Below are 26,447 nucleotides of genomic sequence, written 5' to 3' on the forward strand. Positions count from 1 at the left end.
GGATTTAACTATGTAGTTGTATGAGTACATTTTTTAGTTGCTCCACTAACCCTTAAACGATATTTTGATTTTATTACAAGTTGGATCTTATTTTCGTAGGTTTGGCCATCATTTATTTTGGCTAACTTGGTGTGATTTGTGTGTGATCTGGGAACGCAGCAACATTTCCAAAAAGAAGTTTGACGGGGTAAGAAACAAACCCCCGGGTTAGTCAAACTTTTTTTTGGTAGAGAAAATTAAAGCTAATAAAAATGATAACCAAAACAGCCTGTTCTAAACAACCATCACAGTTTACAGACTGACTTCCTGGTTCAATTTTGACTTTGTAGTTGTGAGTGTGCAGCAACCTGTCTGATGCTTGTGTTTCTTGCCCTTTTCTACTAAGTATGTCACTATGATGAATGTTAACATAAATGATAGAAATGACGGCAAAACCAAGAAAATAATATCCAAGTTGTAACAAATTGGATTTATCCTTTAACGAGTCCTAACATTTCCCACAATGCCTTTTGAAATTGGCACAAGAATGGCTGGGAACATGTAGACCTAGAATACAAGCGGCAAGTTATTTGTGAACTGCGGCTAAACTTTGCGGAAAAAATGGTACCCGTGTCTCTTCAACAACTGATTTTCCCTGTATGAGCTCTACATTCAGCAAAACTTTAACAAAACTACTGCCAACTTCTGTAAGACAAGAAGGTGCTGGATGCACAAAAGTAAAGATCAAAACATCGGCACACTTCTCTCTGTTGCAGGCACCCAATTTATTGTCCAAGCTTTTGGCCACATAGCTCTCCATCAAAGCATCATATTAGCTCTGTGTGCTATGTGCTTTTTGATTCCCCTGACACTGGAGCCAAACCCTGATGTTCCTCACTGATGTTAGCCTATATTTTTAGCCACACTAGCTACGTCCCCCTAGGGATGTGGGTCTGTCAGTTGGACGATAGGTCCACCACTTTGTTTCAGACTGAAATATCTTGACAACTTTCAGATGGATTGTCACAGACATTCATGGTCCCAAGAGGATGAATCCCAATGACTTTTGGTGAGCCTCTGCCCTTTCCTCTAGCGCCACCATGAGGTTGACATTCATGGTTGTGAGTGAAATATCTCAACAACAATTGGATGGATTGTCATGAAATTTGGTACAGCCATTTATATCCCCCACAGGATGAATTGTAATCACTTTGGGGATCTCCTTGTCATTTAATCTAGCGCCATCATTAGGTCAAAATTTCAAGAGGTGATGTTAAACAGTAGTCTAGCATTGAGTTAGCATTTTAGCACTTCTGGTTTCCTCATATGGAAGTTTTTAGTTAGATGTCTGTAATAAGGTCTGTGGTTAACAGGGATTTCAATGTTTTGTTCTACGATATAAAATACATCAATAAATATACCACTCGTACATTTTGAAGCCTTTACGTGTCTTAAAAAAGGTGGTTGCTAACAAGTGGCTAAATGAGACGACTAAACGTTATCACGCCGACTCGTCCTCCTTTACAGCCTCGTTGTGTGTACTCAAATTCATGAGACCGTGGTGTAGTTTGTTTATAGCCTGCTTTTTTACTTTACTGGTGATTGCATTCACACTTTAAAAACCATAAAGTGGTGTTCATTTGTGAAGATTATCTAGCTGAACAAAACATGTAAATAACATAAACGTTTGTATGCCACAGAGCTTATTTCTACAATAATCCAAAACCCTTTGTCGAGGGAACCATGGCAATGCTAACTTCCTGGTTGGCCTACAAAAATACGTCATCCCTGCAGCACTCTATACCTGCTATACATCAGCGTGTTAGCATTGTTACTGTCAACATGTTAGCTTTAGAGCGGATGAATGACACCACTACAAAACAGAGAAAGCAGGTGCGTTAAAAGTCAAGACAGGATAGAAAACACTTAATTGGTATTCAAGACTGCACTACTGTACATGTATTTATGTATGACACACAGATGCTATACATCCACCAACCATCAAGCCTCTTTTTAAAAGAGGAAAGCTGTTTCTTGCCCAAAACAGCACCATACGGAGGGCTGTTCTGAGCCCAGACAGTCACAGCGATTTGAAGAGAATATGCTAAGAGTGTGTAGGATTGACACAGAGTTTATTGTGAACATGTACTATAGGTGGTGGTGGTGGTGGTGGTGTGGGAGGTAGCCACCGGCTCCAGTAGTCCAGAGAGCCACAGATGCTCCACTGTTTGTGTGTTGACTCTCTGTAATTTGTTTGCTCTAATTTGTTTTGCCGTGCCAGGGGAGTTCCGATTTTAATTTTGCTCTGTGTGTGTTTACCCCTCTTTGTGGATCGCTGATCTGTTAAGCATAGAGAGAGGGAGAGACAGTCAGTGTGCAGGGTGGGCTGTTCACAGAGCCAAATTAAAAAAGGAGCAGTGCAGATTGTTTTAAGCTCTGGCAGCCCCTTCAGGCCCAAAGGCCTCGCTCGCAGCCTGCACCTGCTCCGTCCCCCGGGAGCCTGGTTCCTGATCCGTGGCCCTCGCTTCTCCTCCCCGGGCCCCTAGCCCAGCCGCCGCCTCCTCCTCCTCTCCTCTAATTCCTACTCCTATTTTTCTTGTCTGCTTTTCCTCCTCCCCACCGACTTCACTCCTTCCCTTAAACTCTCTCCTCCTCTTAAACTTAAACTCTCCATCCCTCCCCTCCAAAAACTCTTCCCCAGTGACTTCCATCTATCCCTTCACTCCTCAGTGCTGGCCTCTTCACCCCTTCTCTCCTCTCCACCACCTGCTCCTCTCCTCCTCTTTATCCCTCCTTCTCCTCTTGCTCCTGGTTACTTCCCCGTTTTGTTGTGCCTCTTTTGCCCTGGCTCAACTTCCTCCTATCCCCCCTCCCTCCCCTAATTTTCTTTTTTTCTTGCAACTTTTCCTCCTCCAGTTCCTGCTCCTCTCTTCCTCCCCGTCTCGCCTCCAGCAGCTGGCAGACTCTTAATCAGCCCACCCTCCGCACCTGAATGATTGCGACTTGTTAGCCTGATTGAAAACACACAACCACACACATAAAAATACAGTCGGAGATATGAAAACATAACACAATCTGTGGGCTATCATGATTACTAAACTACAGCGCAGAGCTCAATAAAGTAGCGTCATGACACCAACGCCCTTTTATTAACCCGAGACGCATAATGAGGATGCAAATCAAAGTCGTGTTTAAAATTGTCACAGCTATTCTTTATTGAAATCATCCAGTCGCTCCCCGTTTGTGACTGCACACCATCAGTCAGTCAGCTCTACGGTACACTTTGTCACACATACAATATTTACATTACCCCAGCAGTAATGCTATGACATGGTTCCAATAACAAGACATTTACTTTTAATATGGCTTGGTTAAAGCAGTCCAACTGTATATGATGCCCGGACTGGATGAGGCGACTGAAAAGCGCGCAATCCATCCATCCAGGCCGGGGCGGGTCGGGACGCGAACCACGGGGCGACGGGATGGAAGAAGTTTGTCTGGATCTAACTCTGGCCTTCTGTCACTAACTCACTTATCTATCCAGGCTTCTCATTTAAAGAGTCGCTTCACCCTAACTGCAAAAAACACATCTTTATATAATTATATCCAAGTGGTATGTAGCCACGCAGATAGTCTGATTTTGAAGTCGGGATGGTAAACTTGTTAATACGGAGCAACCTTAGCATTCATTTGGAGTCGTGTTTCTGATCACCTGATGAATGTAACTCCAATGTTCACTCTATTTTTTCCTCTCCACCAACTCCTGAGGGAAATATCAGCCTTTTACGCAGCTAAACGCTCCACTATGGTCACCAACTCACTTTGTCTGTTGCCGTTTGGTGCAGAGCAGGTAGCATACAGTGAGTTTTTAGAGCTTTTTTTTTATAAAAATACCTGCCTGCTGAGTTTTAAAATGATAAGAGCATTGAGAGTTAACCCAAACAGTAAAGCTGTGGGCCGCAAAACCAAAACAAGGATGCTAAAACGCTCCATAGAGCTTAGGGAGTCTGCAGAGTTGGAGGATAATTCTCTGTGGCTTCATTGTTACAAGCGACACCTTTCATATTTGTTAATATAAAAATACTGACGATAGCAGCGTTCAGTAAAAGTCCACAGGTGTCCACAGACCATGCTGGGAACTTGAGCTGTCACATTATATACCAAATCCAAACACCCGTTTGAACGAGGGGAAAAAACTTTTAGGTTTTGACACAATAGATGGAAAAATCTTGGATGAAAGTGAGGCTGATTGTGAATTTTGTAAAACTGCCTTAAAGCAACATTACCATGAATAAACGGAATGTCAATTTTACACGGTGGTTTAGGATTATGCTGCAAGCGTTGAAATTAATCTGAACGATTTCCGTGTTAAATATAATTCGCTTGAACTGGATTTTTTGAAACACGGGACTTTTAACCAGGAGGTGTTTTTAACTGGTGTTTGGTTTTGTAAGTTATGCCAAGTGACGTTTGTCTCGTGTTTTTTTGTGAAATTTGTGACGCGTTTTCTGTACTTATGTTACGTTGTTCCCGTATATATTTGACTTAGTTTACGTTCTTATTTTAAGCCGAACCATGACGTTTTTCCTAAACCTAACTAAGTGGTGTTGTTGCCTAAACTTAAGTGCGGACGTTACCGTAGTTTTGTTGCGTGATGTACAAATGAAACGTGAAAAGCGGCGTACAAATGGCACGCCAAAATCCTAAAATGTGTCCTCATAACACGTGGAATGTCCATGTAAGGTCATACTATATATACACCTTCCCATGAGACCGGGTTGCTTTTTTCAATACTATGAACACCACAAACAAAAATCCATCCACCTCTATTGCATTGAGGCAGAAATCTTACGGACACACATATCTCAAAACCTGAAGAAAAAAAAACTATCTGTATGGCTCAATACCACTAGACTTAAGTAAGAAATTGTTTTGCAATTTAAGTGAACTGACCCTTGAATATTATTCACATCTACTCTATATGCACCACAATCTTTATACAGTGTTCACATTGCCATTACGAGCACTTCCACCAAAGTTTAACGTGACATTTTGGTCCATTTCAGGTTTCTAAACTAGCGATGTTCAGTTCTGTTGATTTGGTATTCTGACCGTCTCCGCAGAGACTTCATCAACTGCTTCATCGATGACATTCACAGCCAGTAAAATTCACATAGCACACAGCCCCCCCCCCCCCTCGCAGCACAATCATGATCAGAACACCCAGCGTCCTGTACTACTGATATACACATTTATGTTCTCCATTCGTTTGGCCTATATACTGTTCTCTACCTCCGCAGCAGATTGAAATAAGGTGAAAATAAATTTCCACTAGTGCAAAATAACGTCTCTCTTTGAGAGAAATAAGAAACAGAAATAACAAAAAATATACATTTGACACATAAGATCATATAGAAAGAATAATAAAATGGCACTGGTAATAAATTATATCACAACAACAACAGACTATTTCCACCCATTTCTTTAGTCTGAAAGGCTGATTTGTTGCTTAGTTGCTGTATGCAAGTACGCACATTACACCTGCACACAGATTGACATGTTACCCATGTAGGGGAACCACAATATTAAAGTTTAGGACTGAAGGAGAAATGATTTGCTGTGTTAAATGGTCCTCAGGGTGGAATGACCTTGATGTTACAGAATAAAAGGAGGCATCAGACTGACTGCTGACTCCATCTAGTGGTCAAATATACATGTTGCAGCGCTTTACTAAGACCAAAGAGATGTTCAAATAAATGATAAACTTCCCCAATAACAAGCAAATAATTACTAAATGGTGAGAAATAAGGATAATAAGCGTTAAATGAAACAGGCACAAATCTGCCCCTCTTTTCCTTCTAACCTCTATTCCATAGGACTACGAGTGCATCTAGGGTTGTGGTCTTGATGGAGACGTACATCATGTTATGATACAGATTCTTCCCACATATAGTAGCGTAAAAAGGAAATGACATGGGGATCGATCTAGAGCGTGGACTGGCACTCAATGTCATCCGTGTTACCTCCTCCAGCACACGGACGGTTAACACCCGAAGACACAGCAGCTGTTCCTTTCAGCCACATGATCAATCTCCACCTGTTCGAATGGGGTTTGTGCGTTAAGACACATGGCGGAGTGGTGATTAGTTGCATCGTTTCATAGCAAGTGAAGTGCCACCTGTCTTGTCTGCACCGCTCTCCCGTCGTCGCCGCCGCACTTTCCGTGAGACGTTTCCTTTGTGTTAACCTTTCGCATCGGCTACTGCATCTGAGGACGAGACAAATAAGGCAAAAAGAGAGACTGCCACGGGGACAGTTCTGGTGTTACAGGAGGAGGGGGGGGGAACCACACAGTAGCATGTGTATTATTATGAGGTTCAGTTTCTATGCTCTGCATATTAATACCCAGTCTGTCCATCAGGAGGGTATATCGTTTTGGGTATTGGAGGTGGAGGAGCTGGAATAGTTTCTTCAGCTGTGAGCAAACCGACACAGTTCTCGTCTCCCGTCGGTCTCAGTCAGTCATCCAATCACGACCATTCTCAGGTCAAACCTCCGGGTCGGGAATTATCTCCTCCTTGAGCTGAATGTCATTGTCAGATCCCGTGCCCACGTCCGAGTCGAAGAGCGAGTGCTCGGAGTCGGGGGAGTGCGTGTGTCCGGCTGAGTGGCTGCTGGCGTCGCTGTCGTCCAGAGTGTCAGTCCTGGAGAAGAGGCCTAAGTCCAGCAGGCCTGTATGGGAGCCGCCACCGCCGCCGCCGCTGCTGCTCTCACTGTCTCCGTCGTAATAAAGATCGTCCACCTCCACGAACCACTCGGGCCAGAACCTCCTCCGCATCCGCTCGCAGAACATGGCCAGGTTGATCAGCTCTCCTGTAAAGACATTGCAGCAGGTTCACATGCACAAGCTCGAAGCACATGTACAGCTAAAACCAGCAGGAGGTATCAGTGGTGCTTACTGAGTCTGATACAGAGGAAGACAACACATCTGGGATACTTTATGAGACATGTTTTGTCTCATCATTAGCCCTTTAATCAGAAATGATGCATCAAAACAACAACAGAGAACCTTCATTTGTGACATTACAAGCTCTGATTTTGCTCTCTGAAAAGATAAAGAGACTGGAGTGTTCCCTACTCGGTGCAAGATGTGAAAACAACAATCAAAGTCTGTGTCAGCAGCACTGCATTGCAGTAGAATATCACTGCCATCTAGTGACGGGAACAGACTAATACATTTATGACAAACCAGCAAGGAAAACGGCAAATGACAATATAAACTATACTTATATACTGCAAAACAGGGTAATAAGAAAGCACAAACTAAAGCAATATTATCTAGAGTAAATATGCATTATTATATGCAAATATACATGATTTAGCTCATTATTACAGGTCCACTTACCTTTGATGAGTTGCTCTGGTCGTGTCCCAGGAAGAGTCCACATTGCCTGGGCTAGATGCCCAAACACTGTAGCGTCTAATGTCGACATCTTAGAGCCCATGAAGTACTTCTTATCTCCTACAGGACAGAGAATATACAGCAATTTGAAGTTTTGATGCAGATTCATTTTCAGTTTTTTACTTTTTTTTTCTAAAAATACTGTTCTAAAATAATGAAACAATATGGAAATAAACAAGCTAATGGTGGTTAATTGGCAATAAACTCCTTTATTAGTTGTTCCCAATGTTTTCTGTCACAAGTAGCTCCACAGCCCTCTCAGATATACTCAAGTATCCCTTCATCAATACCACTTGTCATTCAATTGATTTTAAAGTGCAGGTTAAGTAACACCACATGCGGTGCGGTATTGTGGTATTTACAATTTAATTTCCTACAATTACCACTTGGAGTGGCATGAGCTGGATCTTCTGGACCATTTATCCATTACTTCTAGCTAACTAGTTTGACTGTTTAAATCATAGACTGTATATAAAGATGGACGACATGTCAGCTCCTCAACAGTGAAGTCAAAACATCTCAATGGTAGTGGCTAGAAGGGAGCCAGCAGACTGAGGAAACTCTTGCTAGATTGTTAAAGTTAGGCATTGACCTGGAATGGTTGACGTTAGGACACGTCGTCGGGCAGAGAGCCTCGTGAGAGTTTTTGCACTACCATAAAAAAAGGGGGTGAGACATCATGATTGACAGCTGTGAGTCTCTCTCGCTGACAAGCTGCGGCCGTGCTTGGCTCATGATTGGTTCGGGCTGGTGACCTCGATACCGCGTCTCATTTAAATCCATTACTTTAAGTTAACTAGACCTACTTCAACTGCTTTACTTTTAGCTAATTATTTCAACTGTTAATTCATCAGTTTTGGCTAATTATTTCAAGATGACATTTATAAGTAATGAATTGGTATTCTTGATTGATAATGATATCAGTAATACATTTATATTTTTGTATGACAGAGATAAAAGGTAATAATTATTATATTTAGACAAGTTTATGAAAATAAATTAGAGTACTGTATATGTATAGCTCAATAAGGAAGCTGGTTAATCACCAATGAACGACTTATGGAGAAGGGGTGGGATTAAATAAATTGGTACTTCTGTAAACCAAGGCATCAAGTGTTTGACAATTTCTTTTGCTTATGCTTTTCATTGTATGTAAATATTACTTATTTCTGTCTGTCCACTTATTTATATGATCATTCTCTTTTTTATTTTTTTTATTTTACATTTTCGAAATAAATTTTGAAAATGAAAATGAAATGAAATGTTCATTGTCCCTTAGCTAACTCTTTCAACTTCTCTGCTAGCTTGCTAACTAGTTTTCATGCACTCTCAGTATCTCAATATAATATATAATATATTATTTTTTAAATGAGTTGAGCTGCTACACATTCTTTCTACATACCTCCTAACAACTGGAGAAGTGGATAAAAATACCTCTGGTGGCAATCATCTTTCTAATGCCTTACAAAGTAACACATTATGCCCCAACACTATATATATTTTTTTCGAACCAATGTTAAAGAAAAAAAGCGAGAAAATGAAACATTGCAGTACGGCCAAGTAATAGTAATACAAATAGCTGATATGAAGCATTTGTGTCCTTGAGAATAAACTTCAAAATAAACTAATTTCATCCTGAAGCTGGAAGACCTTAGTGCACTTCGGGCAGCAACAACACATTTTTAGATTCACACTTCTGCTACTTGAGGTTTGAAAACACTAAAAGAGAAGCTGAGTGTGCCGATGCTTTCACTCTGGGAATAACTTTCCGTTTTTAACAACAAGTGGTCGTTCGCTGAAATGGCACAAACAGATCGATGCAAATCACTTTTCTTTCCAGCATCTGACTCTTTGTTTCCATCTGAAGACTGATATTGTATCCCCCAGTGGCTGACATCCAGAACTTTCCCTGTTTTCATTCATCTCTTCTATACCTCGCTAAGTACAAACACGGAGGCAGAGACAGATATGTTTTGTTTAGACATATAGAATGAATCTTTGGTATTTTGTCTGCGAGGAAATAAAATACATTTGCACGCTACTTAATTCCTGGATATGTTAATTATTTATTGATATCATAAAACATGCCTTTTCATCCCAGGATATATCACTGTGCACATATGTATTCTGAAATAATTTGTCAGGGTCTGTTAGTCATCAACACTAATGCTTCATTAGGCCACATTAGCCTGCCAGAGCTTTGGTCATTATCGCTGAGCAATGCCGAAACAAATTAGCTTGATATGTCCTTGTCTCAACATGACAATACTTCCAGTGCCTGACTCATTTTTTTTGGTATTTAATTCTGATTTCCTAAAAAAACGTAGCAACTGTTCTGGAAAAGCTGCCAAATCTCTCCACAACTATCCACCAAACTGAGTTTCTGAATAAATGTTTTAGACTATCCAGTGCTTTTAGAAACAGATAATGGCTACGGATGTGTGCACAAGTGACAAATACATGTAATTCTATTATCCCTAATAAATAATCTGGTTACTCTGTTATCAGATTATACAGTATAACAGATTTTGGGTAATCCCTGCTCATACATTTGATGAGGTAAGTACATTTTAATTGCGAAGGTTTAGAGAAGAGGCATTTAAAAAATGCTTATGTAATCTCCACACACACACACACACACACACACACACACACAAACACACACACACATGCAGCCCTTATCCTACCCAACAGTGTGGCCAGCGTCCTCATGTCCTTCTCCATCAGCGTGTAGACCTCCTCCTTGGAGAAGCGTCCGATGCCGTGGCCGTACATCTCCCTGCGCACCATGCTGCCGTTCAGGTGGCTCAGCAGCCACTTCAGCGTGTCGCTCAGCGGGCCGCTCATCGCCAGGAGCTTCTGAGTTTCCTCCAGGTTGTCCACCCACTGACAGTAGGCTATCGTCCTGGGAGGACACACACAGCAGACAGCGTGGTGTTAACGTCACGTTGGTTACCTAAATGTGTCAGAGCAGGAATGGGTCTGCCACAAAACTATATCACAGATCTTGTAAGAGGTTATTGATCTTCTTCTTGCTCTTTCTTAGATGTAACTGCACTGTGACTTCTCCATTAACTCACATTCAGATTTCTGGTGAGATAGAATCCTTTTTTTTTCAGCAAACAAAACAACATTTACACAGCAGCAGCAGGGAAGTCAAAGTTCAGTCTATTTCCAAGCTGACAAAAGGTTATTACACTCAGCATCTCAGAGGTAACAGGATCATGCTGCTGAAGGAAATGACTGCAACCAAAGATATTACACCTTTTAACAGCCTCACCAATCCTCTGGATCTTACAGGATCATCAACAGTGAACCAGCTTGGGGGGAAAACACTGTTCCCCAACATGGAACTGGAAACCCGCTGGTGTGGACTAATGGCCAATAGTAGCGTTGTCACAATACTGGTATTTTTAACTTCGATACAATAACTTGAAAAAATATCGATAATCAATAAAATTTTTTGATACCACGGGGGAAAATTGACATTGAGGGCATAACATTTTAGATTTTTATACAAAGATAAATAGCGGTGTAAGCATTTCAACTAGCTGCCAGAGAGAAGAGAGAGCGCAGCTGGTATCCGCATACCGATACTGCGGAAAATGAGTATTGAAACCGTTTCAAATATTCAGTATCGATATGTATTGATACCCTAGCCAGTAGTTCTCATTGTTCCAGATCCCGTGTGCTTGAAGGCTTGATTTTAGCAACATATGATGGGCAGCTTTAATTTCAGGATACCAAAAGCAATTATTTACGCTAGCACGAGACTCCTTATAAGCAATTCCAGTTCTGAGTTGTTGTGTCTTTGTGTCCAAACAGCTACCGTGGTGCTAACGTAGCAGCTAGATGGGTCACGCCGTGCTCGGCTCGTGATTGGCTCGGGCGGCTGTGTGGACAGGTGGGACCTCGATACCGCGGCTCCAGCCCCCTGATCACTACTGCGCAAACTCTGGCTCCAAGTGACGTCAAAATCTCAAGATGGCAGCTCCTGTATCCGGGATAATTTGGCTTAATTTTTGTACAGTGGGAGGAAGTGGAGATGCGTCGTCCGTTTATATATACAGTCTATGATTCAGCTCCTGTGTCAGGTTACCGACAAAGCCTCATGTTTATTGACAATTAACCTCGTCCTCATCAATAAAAGTGCACCACCACATCCGTCCTGCTGCCCATTCATCAGCTACATTGCTCTCAACGCGCTGCCAGCAGACAGCATCATATATTCAGCCCTTCAAACTGCTTTTGCGTACATGAAGAAATGCTTGTCGCTGCCTCTCATCCAGAAATAGGTTAGAGGAGAAAAGGTGACTGTGTACACGTCCCAGAAATTCCATTACAGATTTGGATTGGATAAACTCTGGGACATAAACATCCACTTATTGCTGCATAGCACGGCCTCTTTGATGCGTCATTCAGATTCCCTCCTGCTTGTGTTAAATTTAAAATAAAGGAAGTCTGGGAATCTACATGAGCCATCCTGACGTCAAGTAGAGATTTGTCCCACAGCGGTAAAGCAGACAGATCCTGTCTGTGTGTGCAAACAAGCCCAACTCAAAGCTTCAAATCCCTCTTTAACTCTGCTTCTATTTATCTGCATCTCCTCCTTTGTGACCGTTACAGATTTAATAAAGGAAACCAATAAGAGACAGTTGTTTTACCTGCATTTATCTCATTCAAATACACATAATGAAAAAGGTAACTGATATTTGGTACAGTCATTCTCTGCTCTGTTGATGTTTTTCCAGCCAAGCTGCTTGTGCGTGTAGACACTAACAAGATTAAGCTGTTATATCTTTACACACTTGCACTTTGTTGCACCGCCTCGTTGGAAAGACAGACTGAGCTTCTCCCACAGCTCCGTCTGAAAACCCGGACACCTCATGTCATAATTCTGCTGGTAGCGACGAACCCCTGAGCCGTGATGCGACTGTAAAGGAGCCTCCGTCTCCAGACTGCAGTCGTCTGGATCATGACTAGTCGCTCAATGGTAATTGAATTGAAGCATTACATCTGGGAGTGGTGACTGTCCAGGGGCCATACATTACTTCCTGTTACTGTTGTCCCAAGAGGATATACTGTCCTTTGTTTAAAGATTTGGAAAAAAAAAACCCTGCTTAGCAGATTAAAATATCAAATCAAGATTAAGCCAGTCAATTTGAGGGGGGAGGGGTGGGAGGGTAGACAGGAGACGAAGAAGACATAGTCAGTTTTTTTGTCCTTTTTGCACTTTTCAATTGCAGTCAGTAGGGTTTTTCCACATGTTGTTGTGACTTATGAGATTATGATAATGAGTAATAGTACCATGAGCTCCTAATGTGAACAAGCTGTAACAATTGTTTTAGTAAAAGTCATAAAGGGACATTATGAAGGCTTTTTTAGTGTTAAAATACTAATTAATTACTAAAAAAGAAATGAATTAGATCAACCCATGGTGTTTTTATTAAATTTCCTAAGAATGTTAGAGAAAAAAATTGGTCGTATTTAGATTTAAATAGCATTTATTGATTATTTTGGCCACTGGGGAAGTGGAACGAGCACAGACTGTATATAAGAAGTGGACGTAGTCACCGTGATGTCACCCATTGGTTTGTGGGCTGCCGTTTTGAAGCCTCGAGTTCGGCATTTTGGCCGTCGCCATGTTGTTTTTTTTGCAACCAGAAGTGACACGAGAGGGTGGAGCTAAGTACAACTGACGTTTTCAGGCAACCAAAAATGTTACAATTAGCTTTCATAAACTGAAAACACTGAAAGGGTTAAAGTTCTATGACGAGAACATGGACAACCCCCAGGCCGGACAACACCCTGGTAGCGACCTGTCAATCACAAGGTAGCCACGCCCCTAAAGCATCCCCTGCTTTATGGTCTATCTGACTCTAAATAAGGCATTAATTAAGTCACATCCGCAATGGCTTCACTTCACAGACCCAGAGGTAGCTCACTGGGAACAATCATATCTCTAACAAATTAATAATTCAAGTGACTGCATAGATAGCAATGGTGGATAAAGCAAAGTTGCCACAGCTGCTAGATCTTCAGTTTCCTGTTATCTTATTTTTATAGCAGCATCATTGATCAGAAGGGCTGGTGTGTGTATGACCTCACCATCGGTTGCTGCGGGCGCAGCTGGCCAGTAGCTCTGTAGCCATTCAAAGAGCAACCAAGCTGTCACATTACCCTTCCCTGACATAAATTATTCAATCAGTAGGTCTATATGGGGGTCTAAACATGGAGGAGCAGAGAAAAGAGAGCAAGAAGGTGACAAAGGGAGAGATGATGTAGGTTATATGCATGACCTCTACAGCTTTGGAGAAATGTCAAAGGAATTCCCTTTTTACAGCACACAAAAGGTTCAATCTCACATTTATATTTTACCCAATTATAACCTTTCTAAACACATTAAACAGCGAGGTCACACATGTCACATCCTCATCTACTCTCTTTCTTTACAGATGGAAACTAAGATCCTCAGGTTCAGTTCAAAATGTGTCCTGACATTATTAAATAGAGGAGAAAAGGGCGCATCACACTGGAGCTAAAAGTGTTAGATCAGTGTGTGTGTGTATGCGTGTGTGTGTGTGTGTGTGTGTGTGTGTGTGTGTGTGTGTGTGTGAGGGGGGTGGGTAGTGTAAGATGGATGGAGCTTTTAGGTAATGGAAAACACTCTGAGCCTATGTGGGTGAGGGAGGAGTGGTAAACGATTTCCTAGCAGCAGCATGTTTCTCACCCAGAGGTACTGGAGTGACTCACCACAGCTAAGGATGGCTGATAACACGATACTGATGGTGAGGAGAGATGGAGTCAGCCTGGGCTGGAAGGCTGCAAAAATAAAGATCTCAACATATCTTTTTTTTTGGGCTGTTTTTCAATGAGATCTGTGTGGGTTCCTGTTACTGTTTAACATTGAGCTTAGGTGTTAAAATATGTATTTAAAGTAGAGCTGTCAAAGTTAACACGATAATAACGTGTTAACGCAAATTCATTTGAATGCCACTAATTTCTTTAATGCATATAACGCAGGGTGGGCTCAGTTTTAAAGCTAGAGTGAAGATACTAGTATCATATGAAACTAGAAAAACCTACAGAATCCATTGGTACCAACCATGTCATACTAGCTTGTCGTCAAGAAGGTTAAATAACGCTCCAATCTTGCGCTAAATTTTGGCGAGGAAAAACTGTCATGGCCATTTTCAAAGGGGTCCCTTGACCTCTGACCTCAAGATATGTGAATGAAAATGGGTTCTCTGGGTACCCACGAATCTCCCCTTTACAGACATGCCCATTTTATGATAATCACATGCAGTTTGGGGCAAGTCATAGTCAAGTCAGCACACTGACACACTGACAGCTGTTGTTGCCTGTTGGGATTGAGTTTGCCATGATTTGAGCATATATTTTATGCTAAATGCAGTACCTGTGAGGGTTTCTGGACAATATTTGTCATTGTTTTGTGCTGTTAATTATTCACAATAATACATATATACATACATTTTCATAAAGCAGCATATTTGCCCACCGCCATGTTGATAAGAGTATTAAATACTTGACAAATTAAGGTACATTTTGAACAGATAAAAAATGTGTGATTAATAGCGATTAACTATGCACAATCATGCGATTAAATATTTTAATCGATTGACAGCCCTAATTTAAATCTGAATATAATAATATAATTGTACATATTTGAGTCAGCAAATGCATGATGTTAGCCCTCAAGCACAACAGTAACATCGAATTACAGAAAAGTCTCAGTATTCTGTCTTTAAAATCAGCTAAAAGTTGCTTAATAATTGTTTTTTTCCATTAGATTCACTGGAGACTGAAACAAAGGTGCAGCAAATGGAATCATCATAGCTTTAACTTGTCCAACATGACATAATCTCTACGTATGAGTCCTCCTACCAGTACAGGTGCTCCTCGACCATTTTGGTGACGGCTCGGGACACGGCTCTCTCCTGCGGGGTGAGGTTAATGTTGAGGTTGACCCCCAGTTTCTCCTCCAGGAAGTCCACGATGAACTCTGACCCTGACGCCTGCTCGTGGTTGTACTCGATCCAGGGCATCTTACCCTGCGGCGACAGCTTCCCATCAAAGTAGTTCTGCAGAGGGAAACAACGTTTTTTTAATGCAACGTTTTCCTGTTGCTGACTTTTAAAATGGCGTATTTCAACGGTTCCCTCAAGGGTCACTATACAGATTTTAAACAGTAATTCCAGTTTACTCGTCATGAAGAATACTGCTCAAACTGTGACAACAGCTTTTTAAAGTCTGAAACAGTAACCCTGATGATGTCATCAAGGTTATCTCAGCTTGGGCTTGAAGGCTGCAAATTTCTAACAGAAAGCCTGGAGGTGTGGAGTTTGAAAGAGTTTAGCACGCAGCAAAGGGTCTAATGTAAGATGCTACTGAGTTGCATCATGGGAAATGTAGGATCCATTGTTTCCGGAGCTTAACCTGCTGAAAAAAATCAATCTGATTGAACTGCAAACTTGTGCGACCAGTGATGAAAGGTACAAATAGCTTCTTTTCAAGGGGTCAAAAGCCCACATAGTTTGGGAACCAACTCAATGTTTCAATATATGTTTCTAAAAAAAGAAGGCCAGTGGTAAGCATCTCTCTAGGTATTAATAATGGAGGATCAAAAATGGAGCTAACGCTTGCTGAGAAGATATTACTTATAAAAATGAAGGAGCATAGTCTACTTAGTCTATTTGTCATTATAAAGAACATGATAACGTCTTTATGGTATATACAATTTGGTACAACACCATGAATAATACACAAGAGGCGACATTACAGACTACCTGGCTGCTACAGAAAGGCGAGCTTCACCAACAGAAAAAAGACGTGGAGGGCTGTTTGATTATTCTGTGATCTCTGAGAAGTGTAGTATGGAAACACCCCAGCAAAGAGCACGTCGGAACCGTCTCCTGTAGCTCGGTGTGTAATAAACTGTGAGACGGTCCGCTGAGTATCACCTGGTAGGGCAGGTCCACCATGCGCAGGTACGTCTCTATCTTGAGGCAGAAAGGTGAGAGGCTGGGAACGCCGTTCTTTGGCCTGGAGAACTGATGGAGGATGATGGCGTCCTTAGAGTCCAACTCCTGCTCCTTCCTGCACACAGGAAGAAAATAATATCTTTAGTAAATAAACACTGTTATTTAGATTTATCTACTTAAGATAACTGAGTATGATTTGTTCTTATTTGTTGTTTTTTTACATAATTATACTGGTATATTTAAATTTAAAATCCATGATGTCAAACCAAACTTTAATAGATCTGCTGTCCTGGCTAACAAAGCCTCCTTCAACAGCCATCCCTTAAATCACCACTTTCAGCTACGGCCCTCAGGGCAAAAGGTTCAGAGTCGCCTGTGCAAAGAAAAACATGTATGGAAAATCGTTTGTCCTCGTCGCGATAAGATATCTTAATTCCACACGTGGACAGACACTTTTTGAAGCCAGCCAGCTACCTCAGCGCATGGCAATTCAATTCAATTCAATTCATTTTTATATAGCGTGAAATCATAAAAGAAGTTATCTCAAGATGCTTTTCATATAGAGCAGGTCTAGACCATACTCTATAATTTAGAGACCCCAGACCTCACAGACAAGAGAAGAGGCAATAAAAAAACTCCCCTTTAACGGGTAGATGCCCATCATTTTATATCTATTTATTTAACCTTGATTCAGTCCTCACCATTGAGTACCTGGCGCTCCTTTTAATGTAGCTTCCATTGTGTATTGTGTTTATGTAAATGTGTTTTAATGTGTGCTGTCTGGATGTGATTGAATGTGTTTTAAAGTAAGATTTTGCACATGCAAACCAAAGACAGATTTCTGCCTTTTGCACACAAAAAATAGACAATAAATGATGTTCTATTCTTAAAGAAAAAAGACCTTAATGTGACAATAATATTTGCTTTTGAGGAATTATTTGATTGACAGTAGGCGGAATGCAAAAGCACTTAACTCCAAAGCTTTGTGTTTGATGCTATGATGGATTTTCTGAGTTAGAAACAAACTGCAGGGAAATGGCTGATTCTTCTGGGAGGAACGTAAGCTTTGATATGTTGAACCCTGCTGACTATGTGTAGACACCAGCAGGAACAATAGTAAAGAGAGCACTGGTACGAACTTAAAAGACAGCGATGGCATCCTTTGATTAAAATGTGAAATTGTCACACGTCTGGCTGAGAGCGACCGGTGTTACTACCTGTTTTCTGGGTCATCCAGTGCTGTGAGATAAATAGCTTACTGCTCAGTTTCAGGCTCTAACAAACCTTCAGGGTCACACCTGTAGTTTATTATAGCGTGGTGACACAGCAGTCAGTCCCTCTGGCCCTGAGCTCTCAACCTCCCACCAACACACATTTTGATTTTCAGAGACTCACTGCAGTGGCTTCACTCCATTAACTTTCAAACAGCTTTGTGCAGACAGACATTCTGTTGTCCTGTTGAACTCCATGAAGAAAGAAATCCATCACAGTCAATTATGGGTTGTGTTATGGTTACAGTCAATATTGACTATTGACTTTATCCCTCCAACATGGGAGTGGGCAAATATGCTGCTTTATGCATGTATATATTTATTATTGGGAATCAATTAACAACACAAAACAATGACAAATATTGTCCAGAAACCCTCACAGGTACTGCATTTAGCATAAAAACCCACCATGCAACAACAGCTGTCAGTGTGTCAGTGTGCTGACTTGACTATGATTTGCCCCCAAAACTGCATGTGATTATCATAAAGTGGGCATGTCTGTAAAGGGGAGACTCGTGGGTACCCATAGAACCCATTTACATTCACATATCTGGAGGTCAGAGGTCAAGGGACCCCTTTGAAAACAGCCATGACAGTTTTTCCTCACCAAAATTTAGCGTAACCTTGGAGATTTATTTAACCTCCTTCGCTACAAGCTAGTATGACATGGTTGGTACCAATGGATTCCTTTGGTTTTTCTAGTTGCATATGATACCAGTATCTTCACTCTAGCTTTAAAAGTGAGCCTGCTACAACCTCCAAAAGCTTGATTGTGTTAATGCATTAAAGAAATTAGTGCTGTTAAAATGAACTTGCGTTACCTTAGACAGCCCTTATATTAGCAATATCTGTTTTTAGGGGAGGTTGTCCTTTGAAATGAGAAAAACTTTCTTAGAATCTAAGCTGAGTATATGTGGGAAAATTAAGTTGATACTGATCTTCTGTATCTCTGAGCCGGGTGGTATTAAGAGCTTCTTTGTAGAATTGAAACTATTGACTGAATGAGTCATCACGCTGCTCCAGATTTAAGCAAACACACTGCTGGACATCTCCCATCCCTCCTGCCTGCTGTCTGAACACAGTTATAAACTAGTGTACTGGCTGTGTTCCCTGGACTGCTGTGGGTGGATCTGTTGTTCCTGTAGCAATTATACCAGTATGCACATATGTTAAACGTCCGATAATGCACTTAGTGAGTAATGTTTGCAGCAGATCTAATAGGACATTGTCTCATTTGGGGATTAAAAAAAAGGTTTATGTATTTGAGATCAGATGAAACAACAACACTGATCTCGAATGCGTCTTTCCATTTCCTGTTGAATTTATCTTTTGTTTGCAGCTGCAGCCCCCACACTCTGGAGCAGGTTGCCTCTGCATTAGTTTGGCTGGCCCATACACTGCCTGTTTTTAAATCCTGTCTTAAAACACATTTTTATTCTCTGGCTTTTCTCTCACTGTGAGATTTGCCTTTTTTATATTATTGTGTTTTGTCTTTTAAACATGTATTTGGTGTTTTTACTGTGTTGTTTTTATGTTTTTTTGCTATATTTTTTTTTATTGTACAGCACTTTGGTCAACTGTTGTTGTTTTAAAATGTTCTTTATTTAATAATTTGGATTGGATTTTGGATGTGTTTGTTGGAATTACACAAAACAAACATACAGAATAATAAATTAAACATTCAAACAGACACTACTTTCCTGATCACAGAATGGAAACTACATTTATGCAGTCATTACCATTTCCATAATACTTATATAAAAGTATATTAAATAAACATAAATTATATAAAATATGACCTGCCAAAGCTTTGTATACCACTTAAGCAGCTAACCAGAATTAATGAGAAAAACAGTTTTTTGATCTATAATGTCAAACTCCCTGTTTCTCACCAGAAGTTATCTATAAAAGGAGACTTGACGAACTGTCTTTAGCATCATTTTACTGACAGACAGACAGAGAGAGCCTGTCTGGTCTGTTTAGCAGATTTTTTTTATCACTGGCCAAAGCTCTTCAAATCTGAATAATTTAATATCAGGGGGCCGTGTTCCACATTTTATCTAACATTATTTCATGAATAATACAATCAGTTGCCAGACGAATAGATATAGCTAGCTACAATGATACCGTCTAATAAAAACAAAACAAAACAAAGATATTCAGTATCATATAAGACAAAGAACAGCAGATCCTCACATTTGAGAAGCTGGAAGAAGAAAATCTTTGTCAGTGTTGCTTGGAAAAGTTACTCAAACAATTATTAAAATAATTTTCTATCGATCAACTAAGTGACTAATTGTTTCAGCTCTGAATGTTAATAATGTTGAAACTGTTGTTTTTGAGCTGAGAAATGCTGGTTATTTATTCTAACAGGCACAAACAACCTGGTTCAGGGCTGTATTATTTTGCCTTTTCCAAAACAGTCACGACAGCAGCACAAACTAGACAGACTAATCAACACCTCTCTAAAACAGAAGGGAGGATTTACTGCAGGACTGTTGTATAAGACTGGTTTTAGCTAGGTGTACCTAATAAACTGGTAACTGAGTGTGTATATACAGCTGATTAGACTGTTGTCAGTCTATTAAATAGGCATTATCAGTCGCTATAAGCCCCATAGATGTGGGTCATTAGTGGGCTACTACACCCAGGTTAGGATAGGCGTTATCATCTATTCACATGGTAGATCACCAAAAGAAGGTATAAAAGAACACGACAGCGACCTATAGCGAACATAGTTGTCTTTGTGTTTGTAGTTATTTAATCCCAAAGCACTATGTTTTTCCTTAAACTTAACCTGTTTTTTTTTTTGCCTAAACCTAAAGAAGTTAAATGTTTTTTTCCTAAGCCTTTTTTTTTGCCTAAACCTGTTTGTTTTGTTTGCCTAAACCTAAATAAGTTGTAGTTGTATTGCCTAAACCTAAAGAAGTTGTAGTTTTATGACTTAAACCTAACTGTTGTTTTTTTTGCCTAAACCTAAAGAAGTTGTAGGTTTTTTTTGCCCAAACCTAAAGAAGCCTTTTTGTTTGTGTTCAAAACGTGATGTTTCACTCATTTATATGTTAGAAAATGGTGCTTTTAAGTTTCACTTTCACATTTACAACGTAGTAGGCGTAGTAGGCTCCTACTGACCCACATCTATGGTCCTTATAGTGACTGATAACGCCTATTTAATGGCCTGATAACAGTTAAACCGGGTGCTACACAGCATATACAGTATGGACTGAAATGTACAGTATAATTGTGTCTGTTGTGTCTCTGTCTGTGGTGCTGAAACTGTCTCTAAAGTTGCTGTCCACATCCACATGGTGCTGAAACCATTTCAGATCTCACTCTACTGTTATACCTCCTCTGTCCTCTGCATCCTATCCTTCCTTCCTTTATGTTACTGTCAATGTAAATATGCTGCTGAAGAGCCACAAAGAACATGAATGATGTCTTAAAGAGGGGGGGGAATAACAGCTGAGTGTGGCAGAGCTGCTGCCGGTGCCAACAACACGTCACATGGCTGGAACAGACGATGCCGGCAGGCTGCGGGTGCAGCCTCAGTAGCCTGCACGTGATCCAGCAGCAGCGCGTTTCTGCACGAAATATATATACCGTGTTACACAGATTATCACGGGAGGGAGGGGGGAGAGAGTGAAAGCAGGCAATACCAGGCCACTGTCACAGGATGTACTTATCGGCACTAGCCAGGCCAAAAATAATCCCCCCATTGACAGGCACGCGCTCCCTGCTCTAACAATAGGAGATAATCACGTCTCTATCTCAGGGACTGATCAGATCTCATTCAGAAGCTTCATGAATGAGTCATTACAAGCTGGTACATGTATGTTTTCTATATATTGCTGTGTATCTCCCGGCAGAGTTCATTAAAGGTCGGTGTGGCTGCGCAGCGCAAAAGGAGCGCTCCGTTTTCACGCGCTCAGGTGCCGACGGCGCTGGCACGGTGAGCTGGCACGAGAGCAGACGCGTGACTCGCTTTATTATTTATTTCATTTCCATCTAGTGTTCTAGTGTCGTGTCCTTGGAGGAAGGAGGAAAACAAGAGGGATGAAACCTCAGCATGCTTTCATCACAGCCCGTTCCAATGACACTGTCAGCAGGTGTAATTAACAATCAGACCCGCAGCTCGGATTAGAAATAAATGATGATGCTGATGATGATGGTGGTGCTTCCTACCTGATGGCGAGCAGCTCGTGCAGTAGGTAGGCTGCAGCAGCCAGCAGGGCCCCCCCGGTGATGTACAGGGTCTTCTTCCACCAGGAGTCGGAGCCCAGCACCGACATCATGCCCCCGTAGTCCTGCAGGGGGAAGGTGATGATGTATCCATAAAGAGACTGCTGCTGCTCGGAGCCGACCAGCCCGAGAGGCAGGCTGTGATTCCGCCCCAGTTCAACCACACACGGCCGGGAAGAGGCGAAGCCAGCAGCCCAGTACATCCCTCCTCCCCTCGGTTCAGAACATCCTCCCTAAAACCTCCTCTCGGTTACAGCCAGCCCTCGTCCTCCCCGGTAGGCTTCATCTAAACGGCCGGCGGGTTGTCTACGGCATGGCGGCGGTGTGTGGTGGATATTCCTCCAGAGAACCAGGAGTAAACATCTCGCCTCGCCCTCCCCAGGATGATGATGCTCTGCGCCCAGTCAGTCAGTCCGCTTTCTCCTTGCGGGGTTTACAGAGCATCGTCAAGCTAGTCGGAAACACTACAGCTGGACTTCCGGTGACAGATTTCAAAATAAAATTTCACAGTTGGGTGTGTGTTGCAATGATATTTTGATGACTTGTACAATATTATTATTATTATTATTATTATTATTATTATTAATAATAATAATAATAATAATAATAATAATAATCTTCATTGTTATTTATAATAATAATAATAATAATAATAATAATAATAATAATAGCAGCAACATTCCTCACTGTAAATAATTAAACATTTTCTTTCACTGCTGTACTACTGCTATAGCACAGGCTGCATGATCATCCACTGTAACCGTCAGGACTCCCCATTTATCCAGCATATACCCATTACTTTCAATAGCTTTTTTTTATTTTTATTAAATTAACATTAACTTTTATTACTGACCATCATTTTCATAATCAATTAATTTGGAAAATAATTTTCAGATTCATCGTTTTATCTATAAAATGTCAGATTGTCACCGTTTCCCAGAGCCAGAAGTGACACATTCAAATAGCTAGTTTTGTCTGACCAGCAGTCCAAAACCAGTCCAAAAATTATTATTATTCATTTATCAAAACAGTTGCCGATTAATTACCTGTTGATCAACTATTGTAATAACTGTTTCATTTCTAAACATTAATAATGTCCAAAATGGTTGTTTAATGCTGTTTATTTATTCTAACAGACTCAAACAACCTGGTTCAGTGTTGTATTATTTTGCCTTTTCCAAAACAGTCTACATGTTTTTGGTCATATACCTTACATTATGCATTTTATATTAGCTTATTACATTACTCCATCTTTCACACAGCTTTGATTGAATATACTTGGTCTCTCCAAACAAAGTCTTGACCATGGAAGCAGTAGGTTAGTTTGATAGAAATGAAAGAGCTAGTAAGTGGACCTTGATTTAGGATTTTTTTTTTAAGATTACCTTTACATGCATCACTAGTAATAGCCTATTAATCAAGATAAACAAGGGCTTGCAGTTTCAACAATAGTGATAATGTGTAATATCATGGTACTTTTATTTTCACGGTGAACTCGGGCAACATCCGGTGTTAATGTGCTAAACTGTGTTAACTTGACACAGCTGGCCTATTGTCTCTCCAGTAGAGGAGTCACCCCTCCCTGACGAGCCTCCCCCATCCCAGTAAAACCAGTGGCCCACCATGATGAACACCATGTCTATTGGTCAACAACACTAAATGACGACAAGTCTCTGTGACATTCATATAAGAAATTAAACTGTGTTTGTGGCAGCCTGCTCAATAGTTCAGTGACATCTTCACCTACACAGGATCTCTGATGAGTTCGTAGAGTTTATTTGTTGAGGGGTTAAAACAGCATAAAAAACTCCCACATTTACATATACATATAAATTAAAATGAGCCATTTGTAAAGTATTATAATATTATTGTAATAGTGGTTTCAATGTTGAGATACATAAAATGAGCTAATTCAATTATAATATGATATTATTTCAAATGGAAATGTTTCATATACATATTACTTTACACCATATTACAATTATGTATTTGTTTACAAATCATTTATATGATATTTCATCTAAATGTCCCACACTTCTGAGTCCTCACCAAATACCACAGTAAAAGATTTATTCAAAGCCAAACAAATTTAGTTTCCATGGAAACAGAAGTCAGCAGGTGAGCACATGGGTGACAGGTTGAACCTCTCACACAGGTGACCCTCCAGAGGTTAAGGTCACCTTTTCTTCTCAAGTATTTATTGTGTGTTCTTACCATACAGATTAGTCATTGTGTATTTTGAAATGAATTTTAACAATAACTTAATATTACTGTTGAATTCATGTATATTAGATGTTAAGAGTCAAAGCTAACCTAGCAGACCTTGCTAGCTGCCATTTATCTGCAATATTAGCACAAATGTCATTTCCGCAACATGTCCTGGTAAAGACTTTAGACATTAGAATTGCAATATCTGTCATAAAAAACAACATATTTTATATATTTTTTTGTGTATGAAGACTGACATCTATGGCTACTGTCTAATGTTTCAGGGTGTATAGAAAATCACAAAATCTCCTATTTTTAGAAAAATGTTGAACAATATTTAAAATGATGCAAAAAGCTTAATGAAAATTAATTTAAAAGTTAAAAATATTATAGAATTTAAAGAAGGAACATATATCTAATTAACATTTAATAAATAACTTTTATTATTTATTTATTTAATACATTTATTTATTTATTATTTTTTTAAATTACAGATTCAAATCTTAATATCTTCATTTTTTTTTAATTTGGAGAGTCAAAAGTGACCGTAGTTGTAGAAACACTCATATACTGTATTTATTAATAAAGAAAAGCTCATTTAAACCCCTTCTAATCTAATTCTATCCGTTCAAAGCAGGCCCATCTGTTGTTAATCTAGACTGAGCTAATAACGGACCAATATATGAACCAGTAGCTTCATGTAAACATGGTGAAACAACACCTGACTGTAAACAGGTAGAATGGAAAGTCTACTCACTCTGGAACAACTTCGGAAGTGTAAGAAGATATTCATCTTGACGGATAAATCCACCGGTTCTTCTTTGACCCGGTCTGTGGAGCATGCCGAGAGGTCGATGTGATGAGAGGTACAGTAGATGTGGACAACTTGGACAAAACACCGTTTCGTAAAGATCCTTTAGCTTCCTTCCTTACATCATCAGCACCATGATGCCGGTGTAATCCCGTCACCTTCCGGCCAACAGGTGACAATGTGTCCAGGTCGATGAGAGCTGGTGTGTTAAAAGAGATTAGATGAACTGACGATGTACATTTAATCTATGGCACCAAGGTGATGTTCCTCACTGCAGCCATGGATACTGCAAATTAGGTGCGCACTCCCGCGGCTCCAGGGAGCGCGCATTAGAGCAGGAGTGTTTGTTATTGTAGACAGCTGAACTAGTGCAGGCTCTACTGCAGCCAGGCACATGTTACAGCTGCAGGAATGGAGCAAATATGATTTAAAAAAAGTTATTTTTATATCACTATATCCTGACAGTAGTGCATGAGACAGGTAATCTGAAAAAAATCATGTGTCTCTGTGTATTCCGGTGCTCCTAATGTCATCTGCAAGATTTCACAGACCGGAGGAAAACAACCAATCAGAGCCGAGCTGGAGCCTTGCTGTCTCTGAGCAGCTTTCAATCACTCGCAAACTCCGATCAAACGGTCAAACTAGGCAGCGCTGATCAAATATGAATCAATATTCTGTCACTGTAATGCCTATTTCTCATTAACATCTTGTAGTGTACTGTTTAGCTGTAAAATGAGGAAGTTAGTGACCCGGCAGCCATGTTGAGATCAGTTGAGGAAATACCAAGCACCGCCCACCAGCCGGAGCACAGCCAATAGGAACGCTCTCTCTCTCTGAAATGACCTGTGATTTTCTAAAGCCTGAAAACAGAGCCATGAGGAGGTGCAGAAGTCTAGTTATCTCTCCGAACACTTGAATAACAATATGCTGAAAGGTTATTATGGATGTTTTGTCCAAAAATACCAAAAACATTCTGACCACTGCAGGTTTAAATATGTGGGAGTTCTCCAGGTTTTCCCTTGATTATATAATACAAATCAATACAGTGGTTATCATTATCAATATTGTATACATTTGATAACTTCTACAAAGGGACAGAACAGAAGTAACATTGCTGGGACCCCTGAAACCCCTCATGTAGAGTCCCTGTTGTGTTTTGTTCTGCGCTGCATCGGATAAAAATATCCTCTTTGCGAGCCTGGTTATTATACATGTCTCTTTAAGAACATCATGCAAGCGTGACTTATTCTCCGCCACAGGCTTGATTTGTATTATATAATACTTCCACATGAGACCCATTATAATCCCAGAGGACGTGACTGTCCCTGCATCCTCGTGTGTCTGTGGACACATCTTCTAAAGGCTTTAGCATTTAAAAATGCTTTCCAGTGTGCGGTCAAAACCAACATGAAATATCTTATTTTTTGCAGCCATATAATCAGATCAAAATAAATCAGATTTTTCACTGTTGTTCT

The 26,447-nt window shown here is 40.5% G+C and overlaps 1 protein-coding gene across 2 annotated transcripts; it reads right to left on the minus strand.

The window, feature by feature from the left end:
• Nucleotides 1-3,169: 3,169 nt before the first annotated feature.
• Nucleotides 3,170-25,355, minus strand: faxcb (failed axon connections homolog, metaxin like GST domain containing b). 2 transcript variants are annotated; one of them, XM_037783968.1, is made up of 7 exons: nucleotides 24,919-25,355; nucleotides 21,897-22,018; nucleotides 16,423-16,558; nucleotides 15,347-15,543; nucleotides 10,129-10,346; nucleotides 7,385-7,501; nucleotides 3,170-6,852 (listed from the first exon to the last, which is right to left on the minus strand). In XM_037783968.1, exons 1-7 carry the CDS (start codon nucleotides 24,952-24,954, stop codon nucleotides 6,527-6,529), a joined length of 1,152 nt encoding a protein of 383 aa, XP_037639896.1. In that variant the 5' UTR covers nucleotides 24,955-25,355; the 3' UTR covers nucleotides 3,170-6,526. The 2 variants fall into 2 exon arrangements, with proteins under 2 accessions (XP_037639896.1, XP_037639894.1); XM_037783966.1 differs by lacking the exon at nucleotides 24,919-25,355 and having other exon boundaries at nucleotides 21,897-22,156.
• Between the last annotated feature and the right edge of the window lie 1,092 nt (nucleotides 25,356-26,447).

The sequence above is a fragment of the Sebastes umbrosus genome, chromosome 11 (genome assembly GCF_015220745.1).
Source record: "Sebastes umbrosus isolate fSebUmb1 chromosome 11, fSebUmb1.pri, whole genome shotgun sequence".
NCBI lineage: Eukaryota > Metazoa > Chordata > Actinopteri > Perciformes > Sebastidae > Sebastes > Sebastes umbrosus.